At 36.4% G+C, this 15,836-nt stretch overlaps 1 protein-coding gene across 2 annotated transcripts in view; it reads left to right on the top strand.

Annotated features, from left to right (window-relative positions):
- The window catches only part of LOC108359421 (mediator of RNA polymerase II transcription subunit 14-like), a 5,852-nt gene extending 4,839 nt beyond the window's left edge, over positions 1–1,013 (top strand). The window contains exon 2 of one of the 2 annotated variants that reach the window (XR_001846919.1): positions 717–1,013. Coding sequence is in view for 1 of the 2 variants with exons in the window: in XM_017611278.1 (XP_017466767.1) it covers positions 717–728 (12 nt within the window). In the remaining variant the exon portion in view is untranslated. The remainder of the gene's footprint in view (positions 1–716) is intronic. The other variant, XM_017611278.1, reaches the window with a different exon arrangement.
- The last annotated feature ends 14,823 nt before the right edge of the window (positions 1,014–15,836 follow it).

The raw sequence follows: 15,836 nt of genomic DNA, 5'->3' as shown, positions 1-15,836 counted from the left end.
TGAGCCGCCAGTACCTGCGCCATATACACTGCCAGGACCACTGTCTCTTAACTTTGTGAGCGACCACGATAAACAGCATTTCATCGACATGTCTCAAAGAAAGCCCTCCAAAGGAAAATGGAAATGTTTAATGCAAGAAATACATATACATGGCGTTCAAATAATAGCAGCAAAATCAAAATGATGCTGTTGGCAACTTATCTTTATTTATTTATTGTTAATAATTTTCAAAGTTGACAACAAAATTTCAAACTTTTTAATGAGAATCTTTAGAAAATTTAGAAGTTTTGTAGCCCATTCAATTTTAGTATAATAAAGTGCAAGTTTCAAGTCGCAAAAAATTACCGTTGATTTTTGAGAATTTTTCTTGTGGAGGGTGTTGCTCATTTTCTTCCGTATAACGCATGAACAAAAATTACTTTTATATGGCAGAAATGCGCAACACCCTCCACAAGAAAAATTCTCAAAAATCAACGGTAATTTTTTGCGACTTGAAACTTGCACTTTATTATACTAAAATTGAATGGGCTACAAAACTTCTAAATTTTCTAAAGATTCTCATTAAAAAGTTTGAAATTTTGTTGTCAACTTTGAAAATTATTAACAATAAATAAATAAAGATAAGTTGCCAACAGCATCATTTTGATTTTGCTGCTATTATTTGAACGCCATGTATATGTATTTCTTGCATTAAACATTTCCATTTTCCTTTGGAGGGCTTTCTTTGAGACATGTCGATGAAATGCTGTTTATCGTGGTCGCTCACAAAGTTAAGAGACAGTGGTCCTGGCAGTGTATATGGCGCAGGTACTGGCGGCTCACACCAGTCCCCAGTCGCCCCACGATAGCGGGTTGCGTTCCACATCCATCGGCTGGCCATCATTACCGCTAAATCCACAATCAAGTCCGCACATGTTGCATAGCTCTGGCTTAAACTTAACTACTAATACTTCTGTTGTATTTAATTGCATTGTACGTATCTTGTTTGAAATGTTTAACACACACTCGGCGACAAAATTCTACGTACAGAGAATTTTTCGGAATGAATGCAAAGTTTTTTATGCTTATGCTAATATTGTATAAAAATATACTCATGCTACAACAAAAGTCAGAAATATTACACTTCTAAACTTTGTGCACAACTCAGGATAATTCAATAAAATTCCATACAAACTTGAAACGTTTTTATTATGTTTTCTAGAAAGATTTTGAGTATGCAGCTTTGTAGCCCATTAAAGCTTTATTAGAGCTTTACTCATTCATATTCCTTGTTTAAATAAAACAATATTTTTTATGCAATGGGATATGCTTGTATATATGTATGTATGCAAGTACATATATTTTATTTTATTTATGTGCATATGTATGTATTATATCCATTCAGTCTTTAATTATAGGCACATATCGATGGCTGAGTGGAAGATTGACTTATCTTGGCAGTTAGTTCGAAAACGCCCTTCCTCAGAATACATACCCTTGTGATCAGCTGATTGAGTTAAGTGACATTTTTACCAGTTTTTCTTTTGTCTATTTGTTTATAATAATGTTTGTCTAATGTTTATATTTTTTTATAAAAGCCTTGCACATAGCATAACCACCACCATCATATAAATCCATATTTGAAACTTCGTAAAAGTCAAAATGTCACTTAGCTTAATCAGCTGACCACAAGTGTGTATGTACATATATGTTATTTTATAAAAATTATTCAGTCTTTTATTTACTACAGGGTAGTTCACAAGAATACCCTGATTATTAAAGAACAATTATCGAATTTAATAAACATAAATTAATGAAAAGTAAAAGAACTTCAAGAAACAAGAAACGAAATATAAATGGGGCGTGTTCAGAAATGCATCAAGCCAAAGCATCAAATGCATTTATTTCTAAACTATAATTGATGGAAATGTCCAATATGCGCAACCACAGTTAAATGCCTAATTGGACCCTAGTTGCGTAAACAACACATTTCCATAAATAATAGTTTAGAAATAAATGCGTGTGATGCTTTGGCTTGATGCATTTCTGAACACACCCATACATTTGTGATCAGCTAATTAAGCCAACCAACATTTTGATAAATTTTATGTTTAAGGTTTATTACAACGCTTTTATCAACTTGCAATGTTGTGTGTCCAGAAACTTTCAATGTTGTGGATCCAGAAACTTTCAATGTTGTGTGTCCGACACCATAAAGCTTTGCTTTGAAAAGTTCCTATAAAAAAACATAGTGCATAGGGCGACATCTGTAGTGAATAGGGAGAGGTAGATGACATCTAGATGTCGCCCTATGTACTACGTTTGCTACAGCGGAAATAAACGACACGCCATTTCTTTAAATAAAATTAATTGGTGCTCGTTTGTATGTACATACATATGTAAATGCATGTGTGTGCACCTTTCTATTAATATCGTTGAATTATTTTAATATCTATTGCAAAATTTTATTCAGACAGGACTAAAAAGTAGAAAATAAATAATATAAAAAAAACTTTTTAATATACAACGCTTTTATAAATGGANGATAGGGCGTTTTTGAACCGAATTCTGAGATAGCGTGTTTTTCAATAAAACTCTGAAATAGGGCGTTCTTGAAAAGTATTTTGAGATAGGGCGTTTTCGAACTGGCTGTCGCGATAGGTCGATCTTCCACTCAGCAGTCGATATAGGAATTTTCAATTAAAATAGAGTTCTATTTCTAACAAAACCCATATAAACCCATGTTTAAAACTTTGTAGAAAACCATGATCCAAAAATAAATAAATAAAATATTTAAATAAATAAATAATAATAATACTAACAAAATTTAAATATATGTATCATGGTAGAAAACGACAAAAAATGCAACGAATTTTCACGCAAATTTCAAACTTCTTTCTCAGAATTGTTAGAATTTGTTTGAGTACACAGTTTGATAGCCCTTTAAATTATAGTGCGATAATAATAAGCATGAGTGGCAAACAAATATCACTTTGAAATTGGGATGCTATTGGTATGACCGACATTTTATTTTTTAGTTAACTTACTTTCGAGGAGCAACGAAGTCTCGCATAAAATCCATGGCTTCCAAATATTGCCATGTGGCTCCATCTTCTGCACCAGATCCCGACTTCTTCTTCTGTAAGCCTGTCTCCCGGACGAAACGGTCCCTGAGAGACTTTCACCTAGTTTGGCAGTTAGTCACTATTGGAAGAATTAAATAAATTTTTTTATATATTTATATACATATACATATATACAATTACATACCAGGTACTCCCACAGCGCATGCAACGTCATCCCAAGCCTTTTCTTTTAATAATTTATTGCGGAAAAGGTGGGAGCTTTTATCGTAAAGGCAGCTGTGTCCTGACCGCCTCTATTAACTTCTCCTCCATATTTTCTGTAAATATATAAATATATTGTAAATATTGAACTTAAATACCAACGTGGGTAAAAGTGCACTTAAGCGGAACCTGCCCAAAATTCATCCAAAAAAAGTCAAGAGGGGTATCAAACGACGCCAATAATGTTCCAGGTACTTCACGATTTGCAGGAATTTATAGGAAGCTGTTCCCGGACGACACCTGCGTCCAACTCCTTTTTTTGGTGGCGGACTTCGGCCGCGCTTAGGGACTATAACCCTTACTAAGTAGAATTCTCTTCTCTGTGTTGCCGGAGAAGAGGGGCGGATGGATCTCTGCATAGGCGGCCTTTGCCTGAAATTCATCAAAAGAAGGTACACAAAGTGGAAGTGTTTTTATTTCCGCTTTCGAATTATTGTTATTAGTTGCGTTCCAGATTTGCAGGAAAAGCTGTTTTCTCCATTAATAAACCTTATGACAGGTGGTCACCTGGAACAGCTTCCTGTAAAAATCTGCAAATCGTGAAGCATCTGGAACGCAACTATTGGCGCCGATGATGATCATCTTTTAGATGAATTTTTTGGGCAGCTCCTGCCCAAGTGCACTACTACTCCAACGTGGATTGCATTTTAGAATTTTTACTTACCTTATTTTAAATTTAATACGCAATGTTTTTTTGGGGTATATCTTTAATTCTAATTGATTTCAGCCAAATTCTTACAAAAGCTGGAAAAATGTTGTTCACCCACGTTCAATGAAAATTGTGTATCAGCTGTTTGTCAACGCGCGCAAATAGTTGAGAGTTGGCCATCTTTCTGCGATGTATTGGCGTTGGCGTGGCCCAACTTTGGTTATGTGGAGACTTTCATATAAATGCATGTATTCATAGTCAGCTGTCGAAGCGACGCCAACGCCAAAGCAACGCCAAAGTTGTATGTAAAGGGGCCTTAATAGATTTATAGTTTCATTAGACCCTCTGATTACTTGCTCGCACTTGTTGTCAGTGGTCACCAACCGGAGATCCTTCTTTGCTGAAGCAATGGTGTCAGTAGAACTTTAAGCGAATTATATTAGTTTAACGGGGCTTGAAGGGGATTTAGATTCCGACTATGAGGAATAAATGTCGCATTTTTCATTACATAGTGCTTATCATAACTAAAAAACACTCACTTATTGACAAGTTTTGACCATTTTTTTTATAGCTATTTAATTTTAATTATTTTTTTCTATAAAAATATAGTTTATTTCTTAACAAAAATTGAATAAATCTAAGTTTCAAACTTCGTAAAAAATATCGATGTTTTTAATTATATATTTAAAAAAGATTTTGAGTGCAAGTTTGAAGTAACTAGGACATACTGTTGATTTTTGGCAAGTTTTTTGATGAAGGTGTCGCTCATTTCCTCCATATTAAAAATCGTCGAACATACTTCGTATGGAAATATGTAAGTCCTAGCTACTTTAAACTTGCACTTTGATGTACTATGACTTAATGGGTTACAAAACTGCATACTCAAAATCCTTTTAATAGTGCTTATCATAACTATAAGACACCCACATATTGAAAAGTTTTGACTATTTATTTTATTTATATTTTATTTGTATTTTTTTAATAAAAATTTAGCTCATTTTTTAATTATTGAATGCTTTTAATTAGATACATTACTTGCTATTCGATATTTTGTATGCTTAATTTGTAAATATCTTTAAATTTAAAACATAATAGGGCTTATTCATAGTCGAATCAAAGACGAAACTAAAAATAATTTCGACTTTTTTGACAAATTTTTCTAAAAAGTGTTTTCGGAGAGCTGCAATTATTTTTGTTTTCATTTTTATTTTTATTTGTTTTACATTTAAACTTAAATTTTTGTATCTAGTATTTCCTATCTTTTACTATCTAACTGATCTCTATATAAATGACTTCACCTGTTTCATGCTCTTTCCTAGTGATTATATATATTTATTACATTTTATCGCTAATAACTTAGTTCGTTGAAAAATCTATCCTCAAATCGAAAGGACTTGTTCTTCCTGATTATATTGTAACCTAAACTTACCTATTTTTAATAAAATTAGCTGGGGAAAGACTCTATAAAAAATTGCCCACTATCGGGTTAAAATATGGTCATCAATGCGTTCAGTCAAATTCGTAAATGGGTTAAATTATTCATAATTTGCACAATAATAAAATCAAATTAACTTAACATAAGACATTACAACTGGGTCACCAATGGGTTAATGCATGAACAATAATGGGTTAAGATGTCAAAAATTTACTCTTAAAAATTAGTTCAAGCGAGTCTAATGGAAAGAAAATGATTTCAGAATTTTGAGCACCCGCTTATATGGGGCGGCCCCAGTGTGAGACGCCGTCGGTTGTTGGAACGCCTAATTTGGTTCTTACTGTTTAACATGTGTACCAGAGAAGCGCAGCGAGTACAATCAAACAGAGTATATCCCACTCACCGTCCGTAATTTGTTCTACCTATATGTATTCATACTTATTAAAATGCCCTCGAATGTCATATCCACCCTTAAGCAAGAGGTATCTATCATACTCATATTTAACAATATGCCTGACGCGCGCAGACTTCAACTCTCCTTGGCTTGATGTGCAAAGAGCTGAGGCAAATAAGTATGATTTATGAGTACCCATCAGGGAAGGACAATGGAAATTTAAAATTTTACCTAATTTTACAACAAAATATAGCTTTTTCCTGTCACTTGTACCTAAAAAGTAGCTCCCGATTTTTTTAACTTTTTTTGCCGTTTTCAGACAATTGGTAACAATTTAATAAATTTTTTCATTATTTGCATTAACAAGAAAGTGATTAAGATATGAGTACAATTGAATTAATATTCATAACAATTCAATAAAGATATATGCACAAATAGTACCAGGAAATGGTTGTTCTATAATTTCGGCCCACCTAACTTTCATGTTTTTTTCCTATATATATACTATATAACAAATTATACACTCAATGCTAAAAAAATAATTAGTAAATTGATTTAAAAAGTGGATATGTGCAATCTAAACAGTGCATGTAAAACTACTACTGAAAAGTGTTAATTTTTCAACCAGAATCTGTTCACGTATATGCACAAGATGTTCAAGATTTGATTTTGAACATGAGTTGTTTAAAATATACATATGAAATGTTTAAAAATACAAACATTTTGAAAGGAAAAATATATTTTTTACAAATAATAAATACTAAGTGCCAGTGGCGCACCCAGGAATATCTTTTGGGTGGGGAGGGGTTTATACTTCTAAATATATATCATTAGAAAACACTGAAAATTCGCTTCAGATAATACGCTCTTTAAAATACATTTATGCAAGTTTTATGTACAGTATGTAATAAATAAATAAACTTTATAAAGTTTCATAAATTGCATTTTATTTACATAAAATTTACAAAGAACTCAAACATTTTCAATCGGCTTCAAAAAAGGGGAGGTTATCAATTCTTCGGAGTATTTTTTCTTCTTTTATGTATGCCACCGCATTACTTTGGACCGCGTGAACCGATTCTAATAATTCTTTTTTTTTTACCGGAAAGATGGTACCTTAAGTGTCGTCCCGTAATTTGGTTTAGATCCGATCATTAAATCATGAAAAATTAACGGTACTCCTAAATTTGTATATGAGAATTTAAGTCGGTTGTGCTTTTTGCTTAAAAATTACTTGTTTAATAAAAAGTTCAATAAACACACTCAACTTTCAAAAGTGATAAAAAAATTTACAAAAGAATTTTAATATAAATAAATTGAATAATTCCATGACATTTTTACACTTTTATGTTCATTTTCGTCGATTTCTGGTTTCTCATTTTTTAGTACTTCGAAAATCGAAAATTTAACTGAACTTGTATTTTTATCATGTATGTAGCTCATTTTGGTAGACCGAATTCGAAGTTAGAAAATTAAATCTTCGAATGCTTGTTAAGTACATATCAGTGGTAAACTTTTTTAGGCTGTAAAGTGTAAAACCCAACATTAATTTGGAATCCCAACACGCATCCCTTGAGTGCGCAAATGCTAAGTGCTCATACTTACTCAACTTTAAACACTTTGTGTGTAGTTTTTTTCTACGTGACCAATTTGGTATGTAAAAGTAAACAGACAGTGTTTAATTTTGCACACACTAGGAGAGGAAACTGGTTACCTCTCTTTATATGCGTAAATTTAAACAAGCATTTTTTAGAGGAAATTTTAAACATTTTATGTGTAAACTGTGAAATTGTGAACAATAAATGTTTAGAACTCAAAAACCAAATTTGAAATTTCTTCTAGGCCGCACATATGATAAGTAAAAGTAAGCAAGCAGTGTTTAATTTAATTAACACGGTGTGTAAATTTGCATTCATTAAGAGAGGAAACAAAAATTTTTTAGAGTGTGGATCGTCCGGTTCTGTATCAAGTTGTTCTCTCTAACTTCAAAGCACTTCCATTTGAAAAGGGTAAAAACCTGGCTGAAGTCAACAATGAGCGAAAATGGATTCCACTGTAAACTACAAATAAATTTATAGTTCAATTGTTTAAATCTTTGTCTTTAGGTTTGTGTCTTCTAAGCATACATCGAAAGTTTTGAATCACAGAACCAATCTGAGATTATTGATAAAACTATAGACCGGCTTGGTGAACAGCCAAGATGTTTACTTTTTAAGTAACTACAACAGATGGCAGAAAGCACATAGCGCACATAAATTTCTATAATAAAAATAGCATACTAGAGGCTGCTAATATATTTATTTTAAATTATAGTTAAATCATTAGTTAAACTTTACTACAGAAAAATTACACAGAATTTTCTGTAGTTATAGTTTGTCCGAGTTTGAAACCAAACACCAGTTATAGTAAGTATTTTGTGTTTTACGCTTATAAAAAGCACATAATATATAAAAATTATAAATTTTGTTATTAGTAATACATAAACTGGGAACTTTTACAAACCAAGTTTGTAAAACGTTTGTTGGTATATATCTTAATGAAAATGCACACCGAATTGCTTAGATTGATGAGGAAACCCGACTTAGCCATACCGGATTAACTTGCTTTGTGTGCACAGGGAAATTCCAGCTTAACTTAATTAATCACCCAACCTACTTGATCAAATTAAGAGTTAATGATTAAAAATTAATTTTTTAATCGCGGTTACGATTAACTGTTTAGTCAGATTAAAATTAATCATGATTAGATCAGATTGAATTTAGTCGAATTAACTAACTGATTAAAACATCAATCGATTAATGCCAACACTGATTTCACATACATATCACTACACCAAGTTTCAGTTCTCCCCCACAAATACTTCCAGAGATATGTATGTAATATGAACATTCCAATTTGTATGGGAGGGGCCTTAAGTTACCGGACTTACTTTCAGTCTAAGACCATCTTTCCGAAATCCGTAGTAAGCGTACTAAATTTCGTTCTGATCAGAAAACCGATTAAGGAAGTAGCCTATTTTTTGATCCAGGTCATAAACCATCTTTGAGCAAAATTTCATTTTCAAACAGGTGGCAATTCTTAAAAAAAGTAGCCTATTTTCCAGTCTAGGTCATAAGCTATCTGTGTGCAAACTTTCATGCAAATAAGTTCAGTCATTTACGCGTATTAATTTAATTAATCTTTCCTAATACGTGATAACTCTTAAAATAGTAGCCCATTTTCCAACATACGTCATAAGCTATCTGTGCGAAATGTCATGCAAATCTGTTCAGTCGTTTCCGCGTATTAATTTAATTAAAACTTTTTTAACAGGTGGCAACTCTTCCAAAAAATTAGCATATTTTCCACGCTAAGTCATAAGCTAGCTGCTTGCAAAATTTCATGCAAATCCGTTCGACTTTTCCGCGTATTAATTTAATTCAACTTTTTTAGCAGGTGGTAACTCTTAAAAAAAGTAGCCTATTTTCCAACCTAGCTCATAAGCTATCTGTGTGAAAACTTCCATGCAAATCAGTTCATTAATTTCCGCGTATTAATTAAATTAAACATTTCTAACAGGTGGCAACTCTTCCAAAAAAATTAGCCTGTTTCCCACTGAAGGTCATAAGATATCTGCTTGCGAAATTTCATGCAAATCCATTCAGTCGTTTCCGCGTATTAATTTAATGAAACTTTTTTGACAGGTGACAACTCTTAAGAAAAGTAGCCTATTTCCCAATCTAGGTCATAAGCTATGTGTGTGCAAATTTTCATGCAAATCCCTTCTGTCGTTCCCGCATATTAAATAAATTAAACATTTTTAACAGGTGGCAACTCATACAAAAAATTGCCTATTAACCAATCTGGCCCATAGGCTATCTGCGTACAAAATTTCATGCAAATCCGTTCAGTCGTTTCCGCGTGATGATTTCCAAACATCCAAACATACAAACTTTCACATTTATAATATTAGTAGGATATAACAAATTATACTGTCAATGCAAAAAAAATAATTAGTAAATTGATTTAAAAAGTGGATATGTGCAATCTAAACAGTGCATGTAAAACTACTACTGAAAAGTGTTAATTTTTCAACCAGAATCTGTTCACGTATATGCACAAGATGTTCAAGATTTGATTTTGAACATGAGTTGTTTAAAATATACATATGAAATGTTTAAAATTACAAACATTTTGAAAGGGAAAATATATTTTTTACAAATAATAAATACTAAGTGCCAGTGGCGCACCCAGGAATATCTTTTGGGTGTGGAGGGGTTTATACTTCTAAATATATATCATTAGAAAACACTGAAAATTCGCTTCAGATAATACGTTCTTTAAAATACATTTATGCAAGTTTTATGTACAGTATGTAATAAATAAATACACTTTATAAAGTTTCATAAATTGCATTTTATTTACATAAAATTTACAAAGAACTCAAACATTTTCAATCGGCTTCAAAAAAGGGGAGGTTATCAATTCTTCGGAGTATTTTTTCTTCTTTTATGTATGCCACCGCATTACTTTGGACCGCGTGAACCGATTCTAATAATTCTTTTTTTTTTACCGGAAAGATGGTACCTTAAGTGTCGTCCCGTAATTTGGTTTAGATCCGATCATTAAATCATGAAAAATTAACGGTACTCCTAAATTTGTATATGAGAATTTAAGTCGGTTTTGCTTTTTGCTTAAAAATTACTTGTTTAATAAAAAGTTCAATAAACACACTCAACTTTCAAAAGTGATAAAAAAATTTACAAAAGAATTTTAATATAAATAAATTGAATAATTCCATGACATTTTTACACTTTTATGTTCATTTTCGTCGATTTCTGGTTTCTCATTTTTTAAATACTTCGAAAAACGAAAATTTAACTGAACTTGTATTTTTATCATGTATGTAGCTCATTTTGGTAGACCGAATTCGAAGTTAGAAAATTAAATCTTCGAATGCTTGTTAAGTACATATCAGTGGTAAACTTTTTTAGGCTGTAAAGTGTAAAACCCAACATTAATTTGGAATCCCAACACGCATCCCTTGAGTGCGCAAATGCTAAGTGCTCATACTTACTCAACTTTAAACACTTTGTGTGTAGTTTTTTTCTACGTGACCAATTTGGTATGTAAAAGTAAACAGACAGTGTTTAATTTTGCACACACTAGGAGAGGAAACTGGTTACCTCTCTTTATATGCGTAAATTTAAACAAGCATTTTTTAGAGGAAATTTTAAACATTTTATGTGTAAACTGTGAAATTGTGAACAATAAATGTTTAGAACTCAAAAACCAAATTTGAAATTTCTTCTAGGCCGCACATATGATAAGTAAAAGTAAGCAAGCAGTGTTTAATTTAATTAACACGGTGTGTAAATTTGCATTCATTAAGAGAGGAAACAAAAATTTTTTAGAGTGTGGATCGTCCGGTTTTGTAGCAAGTTATTCTCTCTAACTTCAAAGCACTTGCATTTGAAAAGGGTAAAAACCTGGCTGAAGTCAACAATGAGCGAAAATGGATTCCACGGTAAACTACAAATAAATTTATAGTTCAATTGTTTAAATCTTTGTCTTTAGGTTTGTGTCTTCTAAGCATACATCGAAAGTTTTGAATCACAGAACCAATCTGAGATTATTGATAAAACTATAGACCGGCTTGGTGAACAGCCAAGATGTTTACTTTTTAAGTAACTACAACAGATGGCAGAAAGCACATAGCGCACATAAATTTCTATAATAAAAATAGCATACTAGAGGCTGCTAATATATTTATTTTAAATTATAGTTAAATCATTAGTTAAACTTTACTACAGAAAAATTACACAGAATTTTCTGTAGTTAAGTTTAGCTATTGATTTAACTATTCTTTAAAATAGGTAAGTTAAAGGCCCTTAATATATTTTCTATTTATTACAAGGTATGACAAAACAAAATCAAGTAATATATTTAGCATGAATGAATATTCAGCATAAAAAATCTGCATACTCAAAATGTTCAATACGTCCTCATATTTATACATGCATATGTATATAATGTAAGAGCAGATATTTCGCTGCAAAGCAATACGTACACTCCGAGGGCCAAATATCGACTCGCACCACTATATCGATGCAGCCAATATACGACCCCACCACGGTGCAGAAAAAAAGGGAAAGTTCAACGTCGAAAAGCTGCAATCAAAACAGACGGCCAATGGATACGCCGCTCGACTCTCACACCTGCTGTGAGAGAGCATTCTTCAACAAACCGACATAAGCGAGCAGTGGAACCACGTTTCCCGCTCATTACTGGTACGATGGGGAGTATCAAGAAGCTGCACAGAAAAATGCTTGAAATTCTGGCCGACAGAAAAAACACCCGAAATTTTTAGAGGAGAGTTGAGCGACTTACGGAAGGTTTCAAGACTCCTGTAGGAACAACCATCGCGACCTAGTGACCGATGTCCAGAACGTACTAAAATTATGGAGGGAACACTTTTCGAAACTTTTGAATAGCAGAAGCACTGAAAGAAGTGAAGAAGACGAACGCGAGTCCCCAGTCGATGACGATGAAGTCGATATCCCAGCGCCTACCTATGACGAGGTACGAATAGCGATTATGCTGATGAAAAGTAACAAAGCTGATTGAGCTGACGGCCTGTCAGCTGAGCTATTCATTTACGACGGCAAGAAGCTAATATGGTGCATGCCCGACGGCTAGAATTCACGTGCGCTCTGTCCAATTTACAATAAAAGGCGACCCCGCCATGTCTGCCAACTACCGCGAGATCAGCCTCCGGAGCATAGGTTGCAAGTTCTTATCGAATTTATTGTGTGAAAGACCGAATACCACCGTCAATGAGCTGATTGGGCCTTATCAGTGTGGCCATAGACCAAGTATTCACAATACGCCAAATCTTGGAAAAGACCCGCGAGAAAAGAACTGACACTCACCACCTATTTGTCGACTTTAAAGCCGCTTTCGACAGTACTAAAAAGAGTTGCCTGTACGCAGTTCGGGACAAAACACTGTTTTAATCACTTTAATTTTTATCTAAAAATAAGAAAGGGTTTCATGGAAAATTATTTGTTTACGTTGCAGATGTGCCCAAAATGGTGTGCTTGTACTGAATATACTATTTTTAAATTAAGAAACGGCTTTTTTCTGGGATCACGCCCGTGAAGAAGGAAACTCTCATGAGTGCTACATTACCGGCATAGCAACATGAATGACATGCAGCCTCACGGCTGCACCTACGTTCTAAAACAAACCAATCTCCCCGTGTGACTGCCTTTCAAGGTAATACTTCACGAAGTTGATTGGCCGAAAGACCCCTTACGTGTTTAGATACTCAGATCGTCTTAAGTCTACATGGATTCGTGTAACATTAGCGCATATCTTCTACCAGTTCTCGTTTGATTCTTACATATAGTCTAGTATGCCGTCGTCCGTAGTATGTATCGTGCCTCAGGGGCGAAGCGGAGGCACGATAGCATTATGTATTCCGTATTTTCTCTTATTCCTATGCACCTCGAATAGTACGGGGAGTCGCTATGCCCAAATCTATTCAGATACTCCCGATAAGGACCGTGGCCCAAGAAGAACTGGGTTAGATGAAAACTACCTCATCGTGTTGGTCCCCTTTCCGTGGGGACTAGGCTTATGTGGTGGTTTAAATCTTCCTTCGGGGGGCTTCAAACCAGCACGAACCAAGAAGGAGCGCCGTATGGAGATTGGTTGACCACCCGTCTGTGTAACTGCGGGCATCGTGTTCCTCCAATTATACATACGGAGAGCACCGTTTCCCCACGCTCGTCCTACCCAACACTTCTCTCCCATCTTTCCCTTTCCTTTCCCCCTAATCCAGGGTGTTATGCGTCACCGTGCCTATTCGATGGTTTGCATCCAGGGGTATCCGGCTATATTATAACGGCGCTCTCCTGATACCGGGTCACCTCAGGAGGTAGAATGACCTTGCCATGGCGGAGGGAACCGCTGTGGTCGACGTCACCGTTTTCCCCCCTAAATACGTAGTCCGCCACGCTCACCACGTCGAGCAGAGCGGACGTTTATGAAAAATGAATAACAACAAAAAACCCGCCTCGGATAACCAAAAACCCCCCAAAAAAAGTAGACCCACCCATTCAGGAAGGTCCGGTCTGTCGTCGGACAAGACCAAGCAAGCCAGCGGTGCAAAGCCTGTGGCCAAGCCAGGGCTGAGCAAACGCTCCGTCCCCTCTGGGACTGCCTCAACGGCATCGAGGCCCCCTTCCGGCAACCGGTCTAGCCATGTCCCTAGACAAGGGAGCTATGCTCTGAACCCGAAAGAACAAAGGTATTGCCATTTTAACAGCGGACGAGCTGCAGAAAAGATCCTTCGCGGACGCGGCGAAGAACACATTTACCAGGGCTGTGATAGACCGTAGCTCACTTGATGGTGCAATATCACCACAGAACTGGGACCTGGTCAACAGGCGACTCTGGGCCGTCTATAAGAAGGTTCTAGGGGAAAACCCAGGACCACCCCCCAGCTGTGCGGACGCCGGTTGGTTCCAAAACCGCGTCAAACTGACAAGGTGTGCAGACCAGAGATCCGTCGGCCTTGAGGTAATAAATCGGGAAGACATTCCCAATCGGCCCAGATCCAGGGCCTGGATTCCAAACTTCCACACGGACCCACAGGAAGTGCTGGAATGGATACGCATGGGCAGCCCTGAGCTACCCACCCACGACTGGAAGGTAGCAAAGATAGGCGATATCGATGGCAAGCGAAGGTTAGCGGCAATAGTCCTCAACGAGGAATCAGTAGAACCGCTAGCCAACCAAAACTGGAGGATAAATTATGGCTTCCAAGCCTTGAACTTCCACGTTTATCGGCAGGACGTGTCANTCGAGAGGGTGACTCTAGAAGAGGGGGCGGGGGACCACTCCGACTTTTCCGACACCATGGTGGAAGGAGAAGGGGAGGATATCCTCCCCCTTTCTGACGAAGAGGACGTCAACCGGACTGTGGTTGGCTGTCCAGCAGCAGCACGCGAAACTGATGGTGGGGATAGTTCAGGTTAATCTCCACCACTGCAAGGCGGCCTCAGCCGCACTTCTCCTCCGTCTCGCCGAAAGAGAAGAGGAGATCGCACTCATCCAGGAGCCTTGGGTCATAAAAGATCGGGTTTGTGGATTGAAGATGAAAGGATATAAGCTGCTCTATGTGACTGACAAAGGTAAACCCAGGTCGTGCATATTGATAAAAAAGTGTATTAATGCATTTCTCTTGNCCAAAACCGCGTCAAACTGACAAGGTGTGCAGACCAGAGATCCGTCGGCCTTGAGGTAATAAATCGGGAAGACATTCCCAATCGGCCCAGATCCAGGGCCTGGATTCCAAACTTCCACACGGACCCACAGGAAGTGCTGGAATGGATACGCATGGGCAGCCCTGAGCTACCCACCCACGACTGGAAGGTAGCAAAGATAGGCGATATCGATGGCAAGCGAAGGTTAGCGGTAATAGTCCTCAACGAGGAATCAGTAGAACCGCTAGCCAACCAAAACTGGAGGATAAATTATGGCTTCCAAGCCTTGAACTTCCACGTTTATCGGCAGGACGTGTCAAGGAAGCAACACCCTACCAACGAAACGAACGCGGCGGAAAGTGCTACTGACGACGAAGTGGCATCCACCTCCGGAATGGTAAGCGAACTCTTCGAGAGGGTGGCTCTAGAAGAAGGGGGGGGGCCTCTCCGACTTTTCCGACAACATGGTGGAAGGAGAAGGGGAGGATATCTTCCCCCTTTCTGACGAAGAGGACGTCAACCAGACTGTGGTTGGCTGTCCAGCAGCAGCACGCGAAACTGATGGTGGGGATAGTTCAGATTAATCTCCACCACTGCAAGGCGGCCTCAGCCGCACTTCTCCTCCGTCTCGCCGAAAGAGAAGAGGAGATCGCACTCATCCAGGAGCCTTGGGTCATAAAAGATCGGGTTTGTGGATTGAAGATGAAAGGATATAAGCTGCTCTATGTGACTGACAAAGGTAAACCCAGGTCGTGCATATTGATAAAAAAGTGTATTAATG

The sequence above is a fragment of the Rhagoletis zephyria genome, unplaced genomic scaffold (genome assembly GCF_001687245.7).
Source record: "Rhagoletis zephyria isolate East Lansing unplaced genomic scaffold, Rhagoletis_zephyria_1.1 Rzeph_scaffold_00388, whole genome shotgun sequence".
NCBI lineage: Eukaryota > Metazoa > Arthropoda > Insecta > Diptera > Tephritidae > Rhagoletis > Rhagoletis zephyria.
This window is presented reverse-complemented; position numbering and strand designations above follow the sequence as displayed.